Source organism: Pelecanus crispus, chromosome 2, assembly GCF_030463565.1.
Source record: "Pelecanus crispus isolate bPelCri1 chromosome 2, bPelCri1.pri, whole genome shotgun sequence".
NCBI classification, from domain to species: domain Eukaryota; kingdom Metazoa; phylum Chordata; class Aves; order Pelecaniformes; family Pelecanidae; genus Pelecanus; species Pelecanus crispus.
This window is the reverse complement of record NC_134644.1, coordinates 122,208,613-122,229,386: the sequence shown is the minus strand read 5'-3', so window position 1 is coordinate 122,229,386 and position 20,774 is coordinate 122,208,613. Positions and strand designations below refer to the sequence as shown.

The following is a 20,774-nucleotide window of genomic DNA, read 5'->3' as shown; positions in this document are numbered from 1 at the left end:
ACCCATGTCCCTAAGTGCCACATCTACACATCTTTTAAATACCTGCAGGGATGGTGACTCAACCACTTCCCTGGGCAGCCTGTTCCAATGTTCCAATGCCTGACAAACCTTTCGGTAAAGAAACTTCAGTGAAGATGGGGAATGGGGGGTTATGGTCAGTCCATAACAGCTCCTCACACTTTTCCCCTGCTCCAGCATGGGTCCTCTCCACGGGCTGCAGCCCTTCAGGAAAACACTGCTCAAGCATGGGCCCTCCATGGGCTGTAGCTTCCTTTAGGGCACGTCCACCTGCTCCAGCATGGGGTCCCCCGCAGGCTGCAGGGTGGATACCTGCTCCACTGTGTCCCTCCATGGGCTGCATGGGGACAACCTGAATCACCATGGTCTCCATCTACTCATCACCATCTACTCACCAAAATTCAGTACTGAGGACCTGATGCTGGCACTACACACATTTGGGGGGAAAGAAGGAGACATCATTTTTAATGCCCAGCGGACTGAATGCTCATCAGCATTGAGATCATATCTTTCAATTTACTTCCACCATGTAGTAAACCAGTTTGTGTGGTCCAAAACCACCCCATGATGTAAACTGAAGCACAGTACACGCAGGAACCACCAGGAGACCAGGTCAAGTGTAAGTACTGGAGCCAAAGTGAAATCCTGACCCAATGCAACCTGTATCTGTCACATAAACCACTTCCGTTCTTCAAAAGGAAGGCTGTTTAAGAAAGGTTGAGAAACACAAACTTTACAAAGCTTATATTAGGAAAGAATGCCCTAATTAAACTACTGGAATATATTAAAGTGCCATAAAAACTTCAGAATTCAAGTATCAGCCTTGCAGCTGGCCAGCTGTGAACCAGAAGAGCACTTTAGCTCTCTAAAATAATGCAAACACTAAACCTCTAAACATTCTTCAAAATTTCCTAGGAGCACGCTATTTCAACATGAAACAGGTTTTGTACCATCCTCCATACTGCACTGAAAAAACCAAAAGAAACCAGGTAACGAGAAGGGTACTTTCACCATGCCTAATTACTTTTAAATAGCTGCCATTTCCTAATGTCCCTCCAGCCTTAGCACACCATAAAATCCAATATTCCTGATCTCCACTTGTCATTAATGTTTTTACTATTTGCATTTCATATTAGTTTCCTAACTTTATGTCCCTGCCACGGTTATTTTCACTTTTGTCATCTATTCCCAAATCTTCCCTGGATTACCTAGCCCACCATTCCTCTGTCACCACTCATTTATACATCAATTTTACAGCCTTTGCCTACAAGTTTTTAAAACCCATGCTCGCTCTTAAAGTTCTGAAAGGAAATAGAAGCGGTGTTGCTCAAATTGCTATTTGATTTTGTTACAAATATCTCTGTTGTATTAAAGACAATTTTCAAAGGTGGCAATATACAACTGTCCAATAAAAGAACATTTTAGAACATTAAAACAAGATGTACAAGGCGTATCCATACCACTCTGTTAAGCACAGCAGAAGTCAATAGTGATTTCAATTACTTCTCAGAACCAACAAAATCTGGTTTCCAATGGACTCGTTATTCTCTACTAAACTCTAATAAGCCAAAATCCTTTCATATTATAATGACAATACTACCATCAGGCAAGGGATATCACAAACTATTTAGAAAACTGTTTCATTTACACCCAATAGCAATACCAATGTTTTGTTCTTCCTGTTCTTCCACACCAGATAATTTTTACACTATGGCCAGACTCCAGACAAACTGAAAACAAAGAATTCTTAGAGATTAGCCAGATTTCGACAAATTGTGTGAAGACTCAAATCAGTGTCCCCACAAACATAATTCATTTATTAAATACCCCGTTTGGCAGCAGCCAGCTGACCAATTATTACATACAAGAGATGCCAGACTTGCCAAAGCTTGTGTCCTATCTGGTAAGGGTATCACAAGATACATGAGGAGGGAGAGGATTATTGTGTAGGAGACATGGGGGAAGGGCAGAAAGAACAAAGGACATGTTTATTAAAAAACCCAAGCCTTCCAAGTACCATTGCTCATGAAGCTATTAGATTTTTTTACTTGCAAGGGGTTCTGTAAGTATTTACAAATAGCCACTAAAAAATCTTGACCAAGACAATTTGCCTTAAATTACACTTGATGTGCTAAAAGCAAGAATAAACAAACAAAAACATAGGATAAATCATCGGCCATGCTCTACTTTTTAAAATGTTCTGACATGTATGACTTGATGATGATTTATGCAACTTTTCAGGTTACAGAAAACTGCTAATACAAGTAGAAAAAGCCACTCAGATCTTCAATGGATAACACCTGAATTTTCAGTATTAGCAGAATACAGCACATTAAGCTTTCCACGCCGCACAGATGCTCGCTCTAGCTGCAGGATAATTCCATGACAAGATTCCCTTTCCTGATCCCAGCCCCTCCACCACCTCCCCTTATTCAAACACAATTAAGTATTTTAAGCAGGAAAATAACATTGTTACTTTGAACCAAACATATAAAAGAGGAAATGGATGACAAATTAATTTTTGCTTAACCTTTGTAGAAAGCAAATCTTCAGAAAGAGTTGAGTTTCTGTAATGAGCATGAGTATTATGTGAACATAGTCAGGAGTGCTCTCTACGTACATGCTACTGTACAGTCTTTACCTTTGGCAAAAGGCTGCCTTCCTTTCTAAATATAAAGCTTGGGCTTATATACTTACATACTTTTAGCTTCTGTTTAACAACTCAGAAGACCACTCCTTTCTGTTTCTTTTCCACAACAACTACCAGAAAAAGGGGACCCTCAAGACTCCTAGGTCCTGGCAAAAGGCTACTTTACAGAAAGACCAGATTTATTTGCAAGTCATCAGGCAACCACACTGCACTACTAATGTATCACATCCCACTCCACCACTTACTCCATTTAGGAGCCAACTACACAGGACCTAACTGAAGTTTCCTTTCTTTTAACTGAAGTTTCGTTTCTTTTCAGATTCTTAGTTTACTAATCCCTCTCAATCTCTCTGTCTTGCTTAAAGAAATGCTGGCCAATGTAAATATGATCACCAATGGGCAGCTAATACAGCTAGCTTGGTAGACATAACCAGAAAACAAAACAAAACTTCTTATCACAAATCATTCATTACCCAGATGACTACATCTGGAGCAAAAACCTTACAAGAGATACTTCAGGTAAATCATCGATGACTTTTTGTTTTAAAGACGACCATCCTAAAATCTTAGTACTAAGGCTATTTAATTTTTATAAAAAGTTAATGCAATGCTGGTAGTAGCCTACAACAATTAAAATACACGAACAGTACATCATTAAGTCTATGAAACATTGTTCTGGTATTAAAGGAAAGGCATATACATATATATGCACATACATGTATCAAACTCCAGGGTTTTTGTTTGTTTGTTTTGGGGTTTGTTTTGGTTTTGTTTTTTTTTTTTTAAATAGAATGAGCTTCAAACTTTACTTCTATAACACAATGGGTTCCTGACACATCACTACTGTTTCTGGCTGCACAGGCCTCAAACTCATCAAAGCAGCAACTCTGGCTGCAAGCACTGCTTTTAAGAACTTATAAACAAGTCTGGTTTTGAATACCTAATACAAAGAAGTCCCAGCAATAAATAATTTAATTTTGCTTTCTACTGCTGTATTTTTATATTTGTTCTCACCATAAACTTACAATCATGTTGTGACTGTAAATTTATGAACCAGAGAAACTTTTTTTCATTTTAAACTACAAGAACCATGATTTAACACTGTTAAGTATCATCAAACCAAAAACCACCCCATATTTTATAACATTTCCTTGTTCAACAGCATTGTTATTAATACTACAGTTAGAAATTCCTGTCAGCTAATACCACTTTTCCTGTAACTATTTATACCAAAACTATCTAAATACCCCTAGCGATAGTATCAAACTATCATCCAAAGTCAGAGTCCCTTATTCTAAACAACAGATAGTCAATACCATGGAGAAAAGTAAGTAATTGCAAAAAGGTGGAAAGCTGAAGAAGGGAAGTGATTTGCCTAAGAATACAAAGTGAATCAGTAGTAAAACCAGGATTTCAGTCCAAATTGACAGCATCCCAATTCCATGAACTTTGCCCTTTTGCTGCTACTACTTTACAAATTTTTACTCTTCCTATCTCCAGGGAACCACGACCTCAAAAGTAACTCCCTCTAGCAAAAAGCAACCATGGGTAGCTCCATGCAGCAGTTCCGTCAGGATGATGCACACGTTGGCCAAAAGCCTCAGGAAGGGAAATACCATTTTGCAAAGCCTGAAAACAGCAATGTTTATGACTTTTTCCCACAGCAATATACATAGTCCTACCTGAAGCAGAAATTAAAATTCTAATACAAAAAGTACAAATATAACTGAAAAGCAGAAGGAATAAAGCAGAAAAAAAACAATCAAAACAAAAACCAGGGACTTAAAACTGACTATTAAGTGTAGGCTTCCAGATGCAGTTAACAGGATACTGTCAGCTTGCAAATACGTCAAGCAGAGCTAGAATAATGAGCATTCAAGGCTCATATTCAACATTTATGCATACACTTCAGTTTTAAGCAGAAGCAGTCCCACTGGTTTCTACAGGACATCAAATGCGGGTAAAGTTTCAAAGCGTAAACATCTGCAAGACAAGGATCAACAACTTGAAAGACTGCTCTTAACTTCTTGTTCCAAGGTCCATTTCAAAAAGATTTTCAGCTCATTTTAATAGCATCTACCCTCCAAAACAACAGGAAAAACCCAACTATGAAGCTGGGGAGACGAAGGTACCCAGACATAGAAAAACTAAATCCATCTCAAAGGCTCACCATGCAATGTGTGGTGTGGTTTTTTTTTTTTTCTTAGCAACATCTTTGTAATTAATTAGAATGAATTCCATGATGCTGTTTCTTCAAAAGTCAGTTAGCTTCAACCCACTGCTATAATTTTCCTTTCTGTAACACTACACATAGCTGGCTCAAAGATGGTCTCTCCTCTCCATCACATTCTAAATGAAAGACACGTTACAAAACCAGTATATCTAAGTTCCCCAAGAAATCGGTCCAATCACCTCATTATTGATCCAATCCTGCCCGGCCTCACTATATTTCTGATGAAACTAAACAATGTATTTTTCTTTGTGAGTTTTCACTGTCAAAACAGGTGCTAAAATGAACATTTCCCTGCAGTGTTTGCAACACTAACACTGCCGCATAATGTCAGTGCAGATCTAAATCCATTGTCCAAATTGACCGAATTTGAAGCATAAATATCAGGCAGCCAAGTAATTACAAGAATGAACGAACGCTTTTTTTTTTTTCCAGTACCTTCACTATTTTACAGCGGGTCTGGCAATACAGATGAAAGGCAACATGCAGATTACATGACAAAACACTATCTCAACCACTTGATGTAATCTTTAGCAAAAAGGTGCTACACCTCTCTTCTGCAATCCTCCCTACGCTTGACTCAGAATCACTGTCACCATTTTACAAAACAGCTCTGAAATACAAATTCAAGGGCGGGGGGGGAGGAATAAAAACAAAACCTGGAGGTACCACCCTCCTCCCGGTTCCCTCCATCCACTGCCACCCCCCAGCACACCGGGAGCCTGCTCTCTGTGGCAGATCACTTTTGCTTTATCTCCCCCAATTTAAAAGTCCCAGGACAACTTCTCCCGTGTCCACGGTCACACGCTACCTATTTGTTCTAAGCCAGCGTATACAAATACACACGCACGCACACATATAGACACCCACGCGCAGCCACGCGGGGGGGGGGGGGGGGGGGGGGGGGAGCCGACTCTTCCCCCCACAAAACCGAGAGGGAAAGGCGGACCCCGAAAAGGGAAAGGAGGGGAGCAACCCGCCCCCAGGGAGGGGCCCCGACCCTCACCCCGCTGCGGGGGCCCTCGGGGGCTGCCCCCCGCACCCCCCACGGCGGCGAGGGGTCGTGGGGGCTCGCCCCTTCCCCCCCAGCCCGCCCCCGGCCGCCGCTCACCGGTGGGCGCGCTGTCGAAGATGCGGAGGTCGTAGGCCCCGGAGCAGCGGTAGTTGGCGGCGGTGCCGTTGTCCCACACCACGACCACCTCCTCGGGGCTCTCGAAGCTGCGGACGGTGCCCACATGGCCCTCGCCGCCATCCTGCTTCCCCCACTTCCAGTCCGGGCCCCGGACCACCCGGGCCCCGACTCCCTCCACCATCACCCGGTTGTTCCGCGAGCTGCTCATCCCGGCGACGCCCCGCGGGCCCGGGCCCCGGGGCGGCTGGAGGGGGCGCGCAGCCCGCAGGCGGCGGAGGGGGACCCCGATGGGGACGGCTGCCTCGGGCGCGGGGAGGGAGGACCCGGGCCGCGGGTGCCGGTGCGGGGAGGGAGGGAGGGGGGCGGGAGGGAGGGGGGCAATCCTGACGCGACGGTGAGCGGGGGAGGGAGGAGGAACCCTTCCGACGGGCCGGGGGACGCGGCCGGGGCGGCGGGAGCCCACCGGCGGGAGTCTCCGGCCGACCCTTCCCCTCGCTCGCTCGCTCGCTTCCTTCCTTCCTCCCTACCTACGCTCCCATCCCAGCGCCGCAGCGGTCCCGCCGGCGCCCGCCCGCCCGCACCACAGAGCGGCAAGCCACCGCCAGCCCCGCGCGCCCGCCGCTACATCCGGGAACTGCGGCCGCGACAGCGGCAGCACCAGGGAGACCGGCGGCGGCCGCCAGCGCCCGCCCCGCCCCGCGCTGCGCATGCGCCCGGCCTCAGCGCCTCCGCGCAGCCGCGGCGCGGCGCGGCGGGGCGGGGCCCGGAGGAGGCGGTGCGGCGCTCGAGCGCCACCTGCCGAGCCGGGGTGGGCACTGAGCGGCGCGGCCCGTGCTCCGGTGCCGCCGCCGCCCCCGACCCCTTCCCCCAACCGGCCGCGGGCCTGCGCCGGTGGAAATGGGAGGAGGCAGAGGAGGGAAGAGGGGTTTATCCCTGCCGGCAGAGCTGCCCGGGGCTCCCCCGGGTCGCCAGCGTGGTGGTTCCGTCAAGGGGCGCGGGCGCCGTCGCGTCCCCCGAGGGCAGCGGCCCCGCCCCGCCCGGCGCTGAGGCGATTTTGGCGGCAGCGGCAGGGAGGACGCTCCTGCGGCCGGGCTTCCCAGATCGCCCTCTTCCCTCTCCGTCCAGGAAAAGCTGCTCGCATCGCCTCTCCTTTAGTGACAGAGGGATCACCGATTGAACTATATCGACTAAGTCTTGCGCGATCTAGTTTAGGTAAACCTGTGTGGCATTTTCCTCGCTTCTCAGTTCCTTCTGTGCCCTGAAATCCCATTTTCTTTTCAAACGGTGGACATGGGTCTTGCATGCGATTGAGTTGAGTCTAGTGGGGCTGTACTTCTGTAGCCTGGGAGCTTTTTTAGCTGATATTCGGGTGCTCCAGTCTGGGGGAATATGTACCTCCACCCACCCTTCCCACCTTGTGGAAGATGTACCTACTCAAACTTCGAGCACATACCTGCAATGCAATTCTTCCTAAACCACCCTCTTTGTTAGCACTCTCACCACACTCAAGGATTTCCTTTCACTCCACACATCCTGGACCCGACTAAAAAATACCATTTCTTAGTCAACAGGGAAATGGTTGATAAAAGACAGCCCAGCTACCCTTGTGTCCTGGGTATTTTTACTGTTTCTGTGCTTCCTTCCGCCTCTGTGGTTATTAATATGGCTAGAAGAGTCTATGAGATCACTTCCTGGCTTCTGTTGTGTAGTTTTCTCACAATACGTATAGCAGAGCGGAATAATATGAACTTGCAACCACCAGACTACCGCCACACTCCTCACATAATTCATTCCTTCCTAACCCATGCTAAGCGTAAAGAATGTTGCCTTAAACATGGAATTGTGTCTGATAATAGGCACTCCCAAGCAGTGTCTGATTTCTATTTCTGCAGTGGAAACCTCAAAATGCTAACAGATACCACCCTAGGAAAGCATGCAATTGCCAGGCAGCTTGGGTTTTCTTGCAGATACTTCTCCCCATACAAAAGCTACCCGCAGCTTGTACTAGCTTATTACATTTGGCACATGCAATTAAAATTAAATGTACAACACATGACAGAATTTCCCAGAAATTCTGGAGGGTTCTTGATGTATTGAAGGTTCTAGCTAGGCTCTGTCTACAGTCATAATGTTCCCATCTGCCTCATTCTACTTTTTTGTGCTTTGATAGTCATGGGCAAGTATAAGGTTCATATGTATCTAAGGATAACCTGGAGCATGCTTTTCTATTACGCTTTGATGGGGGGGGGGGGGGTAAAAAAGGCTTTTTGCAACCAGGAAATGCGTGCCAGGAAAACCAACAAAGTCTGAGATCAGAATTAGTTCTCCTGGAGAGAATCAGAAGACTTCATCCCTTATATTTATTTTTCCAAGAAGGACATCTCCTAAATTATAGACCTTAAGAGAGTCTGCTGCTGCAGTTCAGCAGCAATGCATGTGGGCAGATATTATCCTGGATCTTCTTCTCTCCTGATAATCCTTCTCCTGACCGCTCCTGCTCTGTCTGTCCCAATAGCCCCTCCCCTCCTTCTAGTCACCTGCTTTTTCTATCAGATTATTTACTTGCAAAACCCAGAATCTCAAAAGATGCCTGGATTATTTTAGAGGTGGCTTAGACACACAAGACTACAGGTAATAACTGGAACCCAGCATCTATTGGACTGAACATGAAGAGCTAAGAGGGAGTTGTCTGTAGCTCAAAATACAGAGGCTCATACCGTTTTACTGGTGTGCTACAAAATAAAGAGGGGGTAGACTGAACTGATATATCCACTTGCCAGTGACTACATGACTAATTTCTGAACTCTAATCTCCTGACATTTCTAGTCCTACATGGCCACAGAGTTGTGGAAGTCGCAAAATTGTCATTGGCGACATGATTAGGTCTTCCAGAATCCCAAGTATTTTATGGTGTTATCTCTTCGAATCATACATTATATTATTTATTCTGTGCACCTGCTTGGTGTTTAACCAATCAGTAAGGAAAAGTCTTCAGCTCTTGAACCTTTTATCTGAATTAGCCTTTGAAATAATCAGTAAACACCCGTTTCAGATGGAAATTTAAAAAGTGACAACAGAGAATGGAAAAGGATATAGCTTTGAGGAAAGATTTATTTTTCAAGTTATATTGGACATTTAGTGGTCCTATCTGATATTTTTCTGGTATCAGCCACAGGAATATATATCAGTGTGAAAATTAGTACCATAATAATAAAAGAATCTAATTCTGAGTAAGCACCTGAAGATTATTTGAGACTCTCAGAAGGATGGGAATAGAAGAATCAGAATGTGAGTACCAAAAGGAAGAAGAGAGCTTTGAGTTTTGAAAAGAAGCTGAAGTAAAATTAGAGATAAATAAAACAAGAGAAGGTATAAACAAGATGGAGATTCCATAGGATGTTGAATCCAATTAACGTGTTGTGACAAGAAAAGTGACAGATACAGCATTTTCAGGTATGTATCAGCATTTTGTTTAGACTGGGAAACTAGACACAGTGATACCTTAAGGAAAGAACTCATATTTGCTTTTATTCTGAAAAAAACCCTTGTTGGCTTAGGGCCTTTTGCCAGGCCAAGGGGGTTAGCTTGTTGGCTGATTGGTTTTACACAGAATAATTGCATGTGGGTTTTCAATTGTCTCTAACAAGTCTCTGGTCCCTCAGCAGGACTGTTCTCCTGATGAATGCTGAGAGTTTATCACATCTATACTTGCATTTGCCCCTCATTGCACAGAATGGCAATTTTACAGCCTTAGAACCAAGAATAGAATAGAATAGAATAGAATAGAATAGAATAGAATAGAATAGAATAGAATAGAATAATTTCAGTTGGAAGGGACATACAATGATCATCCACTCCAGCTGCCTGACCACTTCAGGGCTGACCAAAGCACATTGTCAAGGGCATTGTCCAAATGCCTCTTAAACACTGACAGGCCTGGGGCATTGACCACCTCTCTAGGAAGCCTGTTCCAGTTTTTGACCACCCTCTAGGTAAAGAAATGCTTCCTGATGTCCAGTCTAAACCTCCCCTGGTGCAGCTTTGAACCATTCCCACATGTCCTATCACTGGATACCAGGGAGAAGAGATCAGCACCTCCCTCTCCATGAACCCTCCTCAGGAAGCTGTAGAGAGCAATGAGGTTGCCCCTCGGCCTCCTTTTCTCCAAACTAGACAAGCCCAAAGTCCTCAGCCGCTCCTCATAGGACATTCTTTCCAGCCCTTTCACCAGCTTTGTTGCCCTCCTCTGGATGCATTCAAGGACCTTCACATCCTTCTCAAGTGGTGGGGCCCAGAACTGCACACAGCGCTCAAGGTGAGGCCACACCAATGCTGAATACATGGGGATAATCACCTCTCTTAACGGGCTGGTTGTGTTGTGTTTGGTGCACCCCAGGATGCGGTTTGCCCTCCTGGCTACCAGGGCACACTGCTGGCTCACACTGAGCCTGCTGCCAACCAGCCCCCCCCAGATCCCTTTCTGCAGGGCTGCTCTCCAGCCACACCTCTCCCAGTTTATACTCCAGCATTACTCCATCCTAGGTGCAGGATCCAGCATTTGGACTTGTTAAATTTCATCCCATTAATAGTCATTGCCCAATGCTCCAATCCATCCAGATCCCTTTGCAAGGCATCTTGTCCCTCGAGAGTCAACAGCACCTCCCAGTTTGGTATCGTCAGCAAACTTGCTAATGGTGTGTTCAACTCCTGCATCCAGATCATTGATAAATATATTGAACAGGACTGGCCCTAGAATTGAGCCCTGAGGAACACGGCTGGTGAGCGGTCGCCAGCCATATGTATCCCCATTCACCACAACCCTTTGAGCTCTGCCCTTTGGCCAGTTCTTCACCCAGTGCACCGTGAACCCACTCATCCCACAGCTGGACAACTTGTCCAGAAGGATGCTGTGAGGGACAGTATCAAAAGCCTTACTAAGCCAGAAAAATTACATCCACCGCCTTCCGTTCACCCACTGGGCGGGTGACCTTATCATAAAAGGATATCAAATTAGTTAAACAGGACTTTCCCTTGTGAGCCCATGTGCTCACACTCCAGGTAATTTAATCTATCAGTCCTCAAATTGTGGGGAAAAATGCCATCTAAAACCTCGCTACTGGAGTTAGCAGAAGGTTTATTTCTTTGCTTTTTGGGTCTACAATCTAGAAGTCATAGTCACTGGTAACCCTCCTCAAACCTAGCACCTGCAGAGGAACGGGACCATGTTTTTTTCTGCCACTCCTGTTATGGGAGGAGATCAGCAGGGCAGGCTGGCAGAGCAGTACTGCCTTAAACTGCTGCAGCAGAAGCAACCAAAGCTCATCTGCCACAGGCCTTATTTACCTGAACAGCGCTGCTGTAATTAACCACTGCTGCCTGCCTTGTGAGGCAGTGCTCGCTTTGAATACCTCAGGTAGCCGTGACAGGGCAGTTAAATCACAGGCTGGAGGAAGGGAATCCACAGTGCTTTAGGCATACTTGCCTGTAATTACAAACACTCATTAATATGCATTCTGTGCAGGAATCTGGATGCACAAAAAGAACTACAGGACGAGTTCCCTCCTGGCTACCCCAAATTACGTACGTTGCTGAGTCACGCCATCCTCCAGCTGGTGATGATGGTCTTCCTCACCACTTCCTGCCATATTAGAGCAATAATCCAGCGAGGGGCCATGAGAGCAGACCTCTGGTTGATGCAGAATTCAGCGCTGTGCGTAACCTAATGACATCCCTTTAAACTCCTTGTTATTGTTGGAGAGCGCATTGGCTTTTTGTAAGAGCAGCTGAGGGTAGGACAACCCTCAAGACAACCCTCGCAGAGTCCCGGGAAATAGGACTTTGGAGGTCATCCAGCCTATGCTCCTGTTCATCTAACCCAATCCAGAGAGCTGCTTGCCTAAATTCTGCCTGGTTGCCTTTTAGTTCTGCAAAATGTCATGCTCCAGCAGGGAATCCTAATATAAGTATTTGCATGGATTGAATAGAGACTTTGATAGAAGTTTTTCTGGACTGTCTTGTTTGATTAAAGCTGAACTTGCAATGTAGGATCTGGAACACGCAATGCAGGAAGGGCACTGTGCCTATTGCAGGAGAGAATCCCATGTGAAAAGCCTGCTTTTATATGGTTTAGAAGAAAAAAAATCCCAGCTTCTTGGAAAGACAAGTATTAACTCGTGGAGTTTCGAGGTTTTGTTTACTATTTTGCACAAATCCTGAGTTCTCAGAATTTGTCATATGAAGGATATATATAAACAGCTTCCTAGGAGTTGAAAAAGAGCATCTAGTGTACATATAATGAGCAGATTGTAGTCTTCTTTTTAAAATACAAAGGTAGAGCTTATTAATTTATACCAATCTGAGTTCAAAAATTCTGCCTCCTCAGTTCAAGACTCTGTATTAGGACAAGCAGTTTTCTCAGTCCTCCTCTTAAAATTTGAAGGCATTCTAGATATTAATTTTCTGGATTTCCCCAAAAGGGGTTTTTAGAATGCAGGTTTTTCCTATGGAGAAAAGTATTACAAAAAAGAATTAGGAAAGGTAAGCAAGTGCCTTGGTTTTATCAAAATACTCCTGCTCTACTGGGTGGAACTAACTGAGGAAGAAAGATGGAAATATTGGCAAATGAGATGAAAACTACTGTTTTACCAAAAAAATTTTGCCCAAAATGTTTTCTTTCTTTTAAAAAAAAAAAAAAAATTAAAAGCATGTACTCACTCTCCACAGAAACTTCTGGTCTGATGAACATGCCACATCTTTTAAAGTGAAAATATACATAATGTATATTTTCTAGAACCTGAAGAACCAGTTAGGAACTTTAGACCATGTCCTGTCTAACCGTAGTTTAATGGAGAAAAAACCCCTAATTCCTCAGCCTCTGCTGCCATCCCGTGGCCATGTGCCATCTCTCTTTAGTGCTAAAACACACCTAGCCTGTTAACTTGTTGCACTCTATTTCCGCTGCTTTACCAGATTCATTAACCATGACACAATCCAGTTTCTTCCTCAGTTTTCAGAAATGTCATGAATAATCGGCATTGAATTTTTTCCTAGTTTCTGCAGATTAAAACCATTTTTTAATCCCAGATAATGAGCAAGCTGTCATGCAACACAGCAAATTGCTTTGGTGGATTTGGGTTTTACTGTGCTACTGGCATCCTCTATGAAACTGTTAATTAGAACACATATATTAACCCGCCGTGTCCATGCTGCTGTTTCTTTCCCTAGGGGGTTCTATCTGCTACCTCTTTTCTAGGAAGGAAAAACAGCTGAGCAGAGAACAGGTTATAAATATGTCACTTCATTTTCCTGCTGTGAAACAAAACTAATCCCATGGAGATCTGGTAAAAAGAAGGATTTTCTTTTTCTGTATCTGGCTAAAAACTTCGACATGTTGAAAAAAGTGGTTTGGGATAAAGAAGATTATCTTTCCCTAGCAGGAGCATCCTGGAATCTTCTCCCTTGGTTAAGGTTTTAAGTTTTACTAGGCTGAACTATTTTGAGTGGAGAGAAAACACCACACCTGTGAAGTTAAGCTTGAAGTTTTAAATATTCAGACAAAATAAAAGAAGTAACAATTCTGTAGCAAGCTCAGGCATACATGCTACAATACCCTGTAGTCGTGTTTGCACATCTACACAAATTCTCCTACTTTAGCATACCTCAGAGGATTAAAAAATGTATACTTACCTGATATTTCCAAATGTTTAGCCACATATTGGTGTTTTATTCATAGATGATTTTTAAATTAGATGATGCATTGGAAGGAGGGATTGATTTCTTCCTGGTATTAAATTTCCTGATCGTAAAGAAAGTACTTACTTGAAATTCTAAGATGTAGTCAGAACCAGCTAGGTCATATTTTTAGACTGATAGGAAAATAAACTGTCTCCATGGGTCATCAAGGTATTTTAAGAATGTTCCTAATTTATGTGCATGATAATTTTTGTTGCTATCAATGGGACTAATCGTGTGCTTACAGTCAAGTACTAGTCTTTCTTGTATTACAAAGGCACTCAATATGCACTAAGTAATGTCAAAAGATGACTTAAACACTGAATAATATCTATGTTTAATTTTAATAATCTGCTAAAACAGTAACAAACATTGAGTGACTCAAGCAAAATCTAAGCATTGTATGCTTTGTCATAAGAAAATAGTTCCAGTCACAGCATTATGTAATCCTAAATTCTAAGATTTCCAGCACACTCTGATAGACTTGTTGAAATCTGTATTTATTAAAAACACAGGTAGAAATTTTTAAAAAATAACAACCCCCCCCATTGCTAAACAAGGCTATATGCTTTGCCTGAAGTGAACATTTTTAATATACCTCTCATTTAAGATTATGCCTAATGCTTATAAATATTTTTCACTATTAACATGCTAAAGAAAAACTAAGAAGTTGCCTAAAGGAAAAAGATTCATTGGATATATTTCTGACTCCACTGAATTCAGCTGGACCTGTGCTGTTGATGTCAGCACAACAAGAGTTTACCAAGTGTATATGGAAGTTGTTGGTTTTTTTTTTTTATGTTATTATAAAGCATTCTAAAATGGTTTGGGGTTGTGTTTAAAATACAAGATGCAATTTTTTATCCACTTTGAAGTGTTTATAAAGGAATGAAAATAGGTAAATAAAAAAGAAAATGTTTCACTTTAAGCTACAATAAAGATTCCCTGGAGCCAGGAGGAAATTTAACCTCGATTCAACATCCAGCTCTATTGTACTCTTATGAAAATTCTCCAAGTTTTGTAGCAGCTTCTGATAACATTTTTAATGAAAAAAAAAATTAAGAAAAATATTCTCAATATATTTGCTTGCTTTCAATTTATTTTATACTGTACTGTCTCATATTCTCAGTTTTCAGCATGCCATGGATTGTCATCTTTGGTTTCTGAATAAAATAATCAATTTTAAGTTAATTCACATTTCTGAGAATTATACTCACCTATATATCACACAATTTTAACCTTTATTTTAACTCTTCTGTGAACGTGTTAAATGACACAAAACAAAGTTTCATCACCACTATTTAACACGATGAGGAGTCAAATTGGTCTGGTCCTCTGCTAACCACAAACCTGTATTTAGCAGTTTGCCAGCTCTATTCAAATGCAGGGAACTGGTTTCATGTAGACTAGATTCTGCAAGAGTCATTCCAAGGGAGACAAATATTGGGCAGTCTTAGTGTTGCAGCAGCTGTTGAAGGTATCTTCAACCACTGTCCTGGTTTTGGCTGGGATAGTGTTAATTTTAGAATCGTAGAATCATAGAATGCTTTGGGTTGGAAGGGACCTTGAGAGATCATCGAGCCCAACCCCCCTGCAGTGAGCAGGGATTTTCTTCCTAGTAGCTGGCATAGCGCTGTGTTTTGGATTTATATGAGAATAATGTTGATAACACACTGATGTTTTAGTTGTTGCTATGTAGTGCTTACACTAGTCAAGGACTTTTCAGCTTCCTGTGCTCTGCCAGGTGCACAAGAAGCTGGGAGGGGGCACAGCCAGGATAGTTGATCCAAACTGCCCAAAGGGCTATTCCACACCCTACGACGTCATGCTCAGTATATAAACTGGGGGGAGTTGGATGCAGTTGCATCACTTGTTTTCTTTCCCTGGGTTTTGTTTCTCTCTCTCTTTGTTCTCCTTTTTATTACAGTTGTTATTCCTATTATTATTATTATTATAATTATATGTCAATTATTAAACTGTTCTTAACCAATGAGTTTTCTTACTTTTGCCCTTCCGATTCTCTCACCCATCCAACCGGGGGGGAGGGTGAGCGAGCAGCTGTGTGGTGCTTGGTTGCTGACTAGGGTTAAACCACGACAACCACCTAAACAGAGAGTGAAAGAATACTAAATTATGTGGTTGCATTTGTAATCAGGATACCTGCTACACCTGCTGAACTGAAATACTCACATTTTAATTGAAGGAAGCATAGTTAAAGTTACATCAAATGATACAAAACATTCCTTTTGAATCCTGTGTTCCTTCCGACTTGACCACTGGAAAGAGCTGAGAAATATTTCATGAGGGAATGAAGAGAAGCAGCATGGAAGAAAGAGATATGGATGCATAGATGCATGGGAATATGGAGATAATAGTAAGAGTAGCAAAGCTCAGGAAGGGGACAAACAGAAGCAGCTATTCCTAATGCCACAATCATTGATTCTTTTCATGAGTACCAAGAGTACAAATGTAAACACAGCCTGGCTTTTTCCTCTGAAATTTGAAGAGCCTCCAACATAGAACATTTACGTTGACTTCATTAATTCCCTACTTCATTCACACTTCAAGAAAAGAAACCTCCCCCCAGGGCTCTGTTTTGGGGCCAGCCTTGTTTAATATCTTTATCGATGATCTGGATGAGGGGATTGAGTACACCCTCAGTAAGTTTGCAGACGACACCAAACTGGGTGGGAGTGTTGATCTGCTGGAGGGTAGGATGGCCCTGCAGAGGGACCTGGACAGGCTGGATCGATGGGCCGAGGCCAACTGTATGAGGTTTAACAAGGCCAAGTGCCGGGTCCTGCACTTCGGTCACAACAACCCCATGCAACGCTACAGGCTTGGGGAGGAGTGGCTGGAAAGCTGCCTGGCAGAAAAGGACCTGGGGGTGTTGGTAGATAGCCGGCTGAACATGAGCCAGCAGTGTGCCCAGGTGGCCAAGAAGGCCAACAGCATCCTGGCCTGTATCAGGAATAGTGTGGCCAGCAGGAGCAGGGAGGTGATTGCCCCCCTGTACTCGGCGCTGGTGAGGCCGCACCTGGAATACTGTGTCCAGTTTTGGGCCCCTCAATACAAGAAAGACATTGAGGTGCTGGAGCGTGTCCAGAGAAGGGCAACAAGGCTGGTGAAGGGTCTGGAGCACAGGCCTTATGAGGAGCAGCTGAGGGAACTGGGATTGTTTAGCCTGGAGAAGAGGAGGCTGAGGGGAGACCTTGTCGCTCTCTACAGCTACCTGAAAGGAGGTTGTAGTGAGGTGGGTGTTGGTCTCTTCTCCCAAGTAGTTAGCGATAGGACGAGAGGAAATGGGCTTAAGCTGCGCCAGGGGAGGTTTAGGTTGGAAATTAGGAAAAATTTCTTTACGGAAAGGGTGGTCAAGAATTGGAACAGGCTGCCCAGAGAGGTGGTGGAGTCCCCATCCCTGGAAGTGTTCAAAAAACGGGTAGATGTGGCACTCTGGGACATGGTTTAGTCTAGTCTACCCTTGATTGGCTTAGAGTAGACTTGGTAGTGTAGGTTAATGGTTGGACTGGATGATCTTAAAGGTCTTTTCCAACCTAAATGATTCTATGATTCTATGATAAACCTATAATATGCATGAGGAAGGCTTGAGAAACGCTGACTTGAATTTTTCAAATGCACTTTTTTTCTCCCATTCCCATGCTGATAATAAATATCAGGAACAGTGAGTGCCCTCTTCCCTGTGTTGATGGAAAACTTTTCAGATGTTTTATACATGGACTTGGGCTTTTTGAGTATTCCCAAGATAGGTCAGGCTGACACAAAGATATTTTTCCCATTTTATTAGATGAATGCTGCTGAATTTAAACAAATATTAAAAGAGTATAAACAAACAGAACCTCAAATTTAAAACCGTGAGGTTAAAAGTCACTTTCCCCCTCCTCAGAGGTGCCGCACCGCCTATTGAAATCAATTCCAAGCATGGGGCTACAGACAACTGCGCTTGGACCAGCTTGCAGCTGTATACTGGAACATCAGTAAGAACATAACTCCCCGCCAAAGCCCAAATGATCACAGAACTACCTCCCCAATAAAGACAACATAGTACTAGTGTAGTCTCCTAGTTAAAAATGTAAATCAAGCCGTGACTAAGCAGTTGCTTCTGTAAATTATTAAGTATTGCTTAAGCAAAATAAACTGGGAGACAACATGAAAGAACAATCCTGTGCCCTTTCCTTTCTGCGTTAACCTATAATCCATTAGAGCTGGGTTAGTGCAATCATTTTGTGAAGCACTTAGAGAGCAGAGTGCAAATAGCAAGTCTCTCTGGGAATGCAGCACTGTCTTCCTCTGAAAAAAATGCGGTAAGAGTTCAAAACACCATAGTGACCACCTTGTTTTCTTCCCACACACACAACTTGCAATCACTAAATCACTTGGACGTGGTTGTAATATGAGCAGAATACAGCCTTTGCTCTTCCAGCTCTGCAAAATGTGTTGTAGGCCAAAGGATAACTTTTTAAAGACTTAAAAAAAAAAAATAAAACCTCACTGAAACTGGAGGAGCTGATGGGGATTGCTCAAAAGAGAAGGAAGTTATTAACATTATTGCTATTGACAGTGTAGCAGCATGCTTACACAGTAACAAAAAACCTTCCGCCCTTCTCAGTGCACGTAATTTCAGTTTGTCTACAGCATGTCATAAATGCCTGACATTAATACTCCCATGAGTAACCAACATAGGGTAGTAGTCAAAGACCAGATAAACCTCATCAACCTTTGTGTCTGGATCTTGTGCATTCAGTCTTTCTAGATTGTTGATGATGTCATTAAGCCACTGGTTTTGTGTGCCTCAGAAGGGTTTCTCTAACCATGAACAGCCATGCCTTCCGCTTTTCAGTCAAACGTGTGTATAGTAATTTATAAGCCTTCCAGCCCAATGGACACACACTGTGTCCTCTTCTTTCTCAGCCATTTGGGATTTTTCTTTAGTTTTTGGGTGGCTCAAGGATTCTTCAGCTTAATGGGGATAGGACTTGAATGCAGGAGAACAGTCTGCTGCAAGCAACAACCAGTTTCCTTCTTCAGAACTAGTAGGTTCCTCTGCATTCTAAAGTCTAACCCTCGGTTCAGCCAAATTAGTGTATCTGAAGATTCCTAAGTTCACATTGTTGATGAAGCCTACATGTTCTTAGAACTAAGCTATCTACTCCAGCTGCTCACACCTGGAGTTTTCCTCCACGATAAATCCTTTTAAGTCAGGACCAAGGCCTGGGTGTGGCTCTTCTCCGTAAGCAGAAGCAGAGGAAGTGCAGTGTCAATGACAACAGGCTTCCCACCCATTCAGTTTCCTTTTTCTGCAACAGCTGCGGGGAAAAGAAAGAAACCCCAGACCCTTCCTAGCCTCTGCTTACCAATTCCCATATTCTTTTCAAGGACTGCAGTAGCTCTGCCCCCGCGTCTCTGGAAATTTTGGACAGCTGACTGGACAGGAAGAATAGCTATTTTTAAATTTCTTCAGAACATTGCAATACACTTATTAGTTTACCTTTCTCAATATAATATCAATTAATTACTTTGCAAGCTTTTATCATTCTAATTCATTAATGAAAAGTTCTTAAAATTGTACAAACTGCTTTTACTTGAGAAGAAAAAGTAGATTTCTTCTCGTCAGACTGAATCGCAAAACATGCTTGATGTTTCCAAATCCCATATCCAAATTAGCAATGCAATCAGAAACCACCATCTGATTGCAAAGTCGTTAGATGTTACAATGGGTTTTCATGATAGTTGTCAAAGCAGGACTGGAATCCACTGTTGCTGCACCAAAGCAGAGTGTTTGATCACACAGTATGAACATGGTAGCACTTTTCTCTACAGTATAGAAAGCTAAAGTCCCTTTCAGTATTTCTCTCAGTTAAGCTGTGGCCCAATATCCAAGAGCTTGCCACCACTATTTAATGGTGAACAAGAAAAAGTTGGGCCTAGATGCTTTATGTCAGAGGAGAATCTCTCTGGTAAGATCTATGCAAGTAAGGAGAAGCAATTGAAATAGGCCACATCTCATTTTCTGCTCTTACATTCTTTTTTTTTTTTCTTTTTGGTTATAGACCCCAATTCAATTAGATTTTAAAATTTGGATATAGCAAGAAAACACAGATAAGGTGAGAAGTGAAGAGCCTCACCGAGCAAAGCCTGTCTTCTCTCAACAGTTCATGGAGCCGAAGCATAAAATAAGGAGAAGGAATGCCCTTCTGTGTCCTGCGGTGCACGCACGCATCTCAAATAGCAGATGCTCAGCTCCAGGATCTTTGCGTTATCAGCTGCGCTCCTAGGACTTTGCCAAGGAAAAGGCGCAGATACTGTGTGTCTTTTTCTGAAGCTGGAGGGGGAAGCATCTGAGTTAGCAAACCCGTGAGGGCCTCCATGCAGCAATCCATGCAGCTGAAAAGAGAGCGGGCAGAATTTCTCGTGGGGGTTAGAGGATACATCTACTCCTCTCTGATCCTCACTAATGCCTTCTAACAGCAGCGAGAAGTGGAAAAGCACTCGCACACTTCAGTCTCACTTAAAGTATTTAGACAGACATTGCTGATGAACCAGTGCTGCATCTGGCAGCCCCGGTGTCCCCTCTTCCTCATGTACAGTACAGGACTTGCGTCCTGTACGAATAACAGTGTTTGGAAGGGGACACGCTGCCCGTCCAGGAGTGACCCGAGTTTCCGCACGCCTGCATCAGCTGCTCCTCACGGCTTTGGACGGGTCCCTCTCCTCTCCGACCCCGCACTGAGGGGGAGCGCAGGGGCAAGGCGACACGCAGGGCGCCCCGGGGCAGCACCTGCCCTGAGGCGGGCGGTGCCGGCGGCCCTGCCGCGGAGGAGCCGGCCCCGCCGCCCGCCCGCCGGAGGAGCCCCACGCCGCCCAGGGCCGCGCTCCGCCGCTTCGCTCGGGATTTCCTCCCCTGCGGGCGAGGCTGTGGCCGCCGCGGCCCGGCCCGGCCCAGCCCGGCGGCCCGCTTGCGGGAGGAGGCCGGCCCGCCCGCCTCTCCGCGCCGA

The 20,774-nt window shown here is 44.1% G+C and overlaps 1 protein-coding gene across 1 annotated transcript in view; it reads right to left on the bottom strand.

The window, feature by feature from the left end:
* MIB1 (MIB E3 ubiquitin protein ligase 1) overlaps nt 1-6,238 on the bottom strand; it is a 77,634-nt gene extending 71,396 nt beyond the window's left edge. The window contains exon 1 of the mRNA XM_075704582.1: nt 6,010-6,238. Within this exon, the coding sequence (XP_075560697.1) occupies nt 6,010-6,238 (229 nt within the window). The remainder of the gene's footprint in view (nt 1-6,009) is intronic.
* Nucleotides 6,239-20,774: the final 14,536 nt, after the last annotated feature.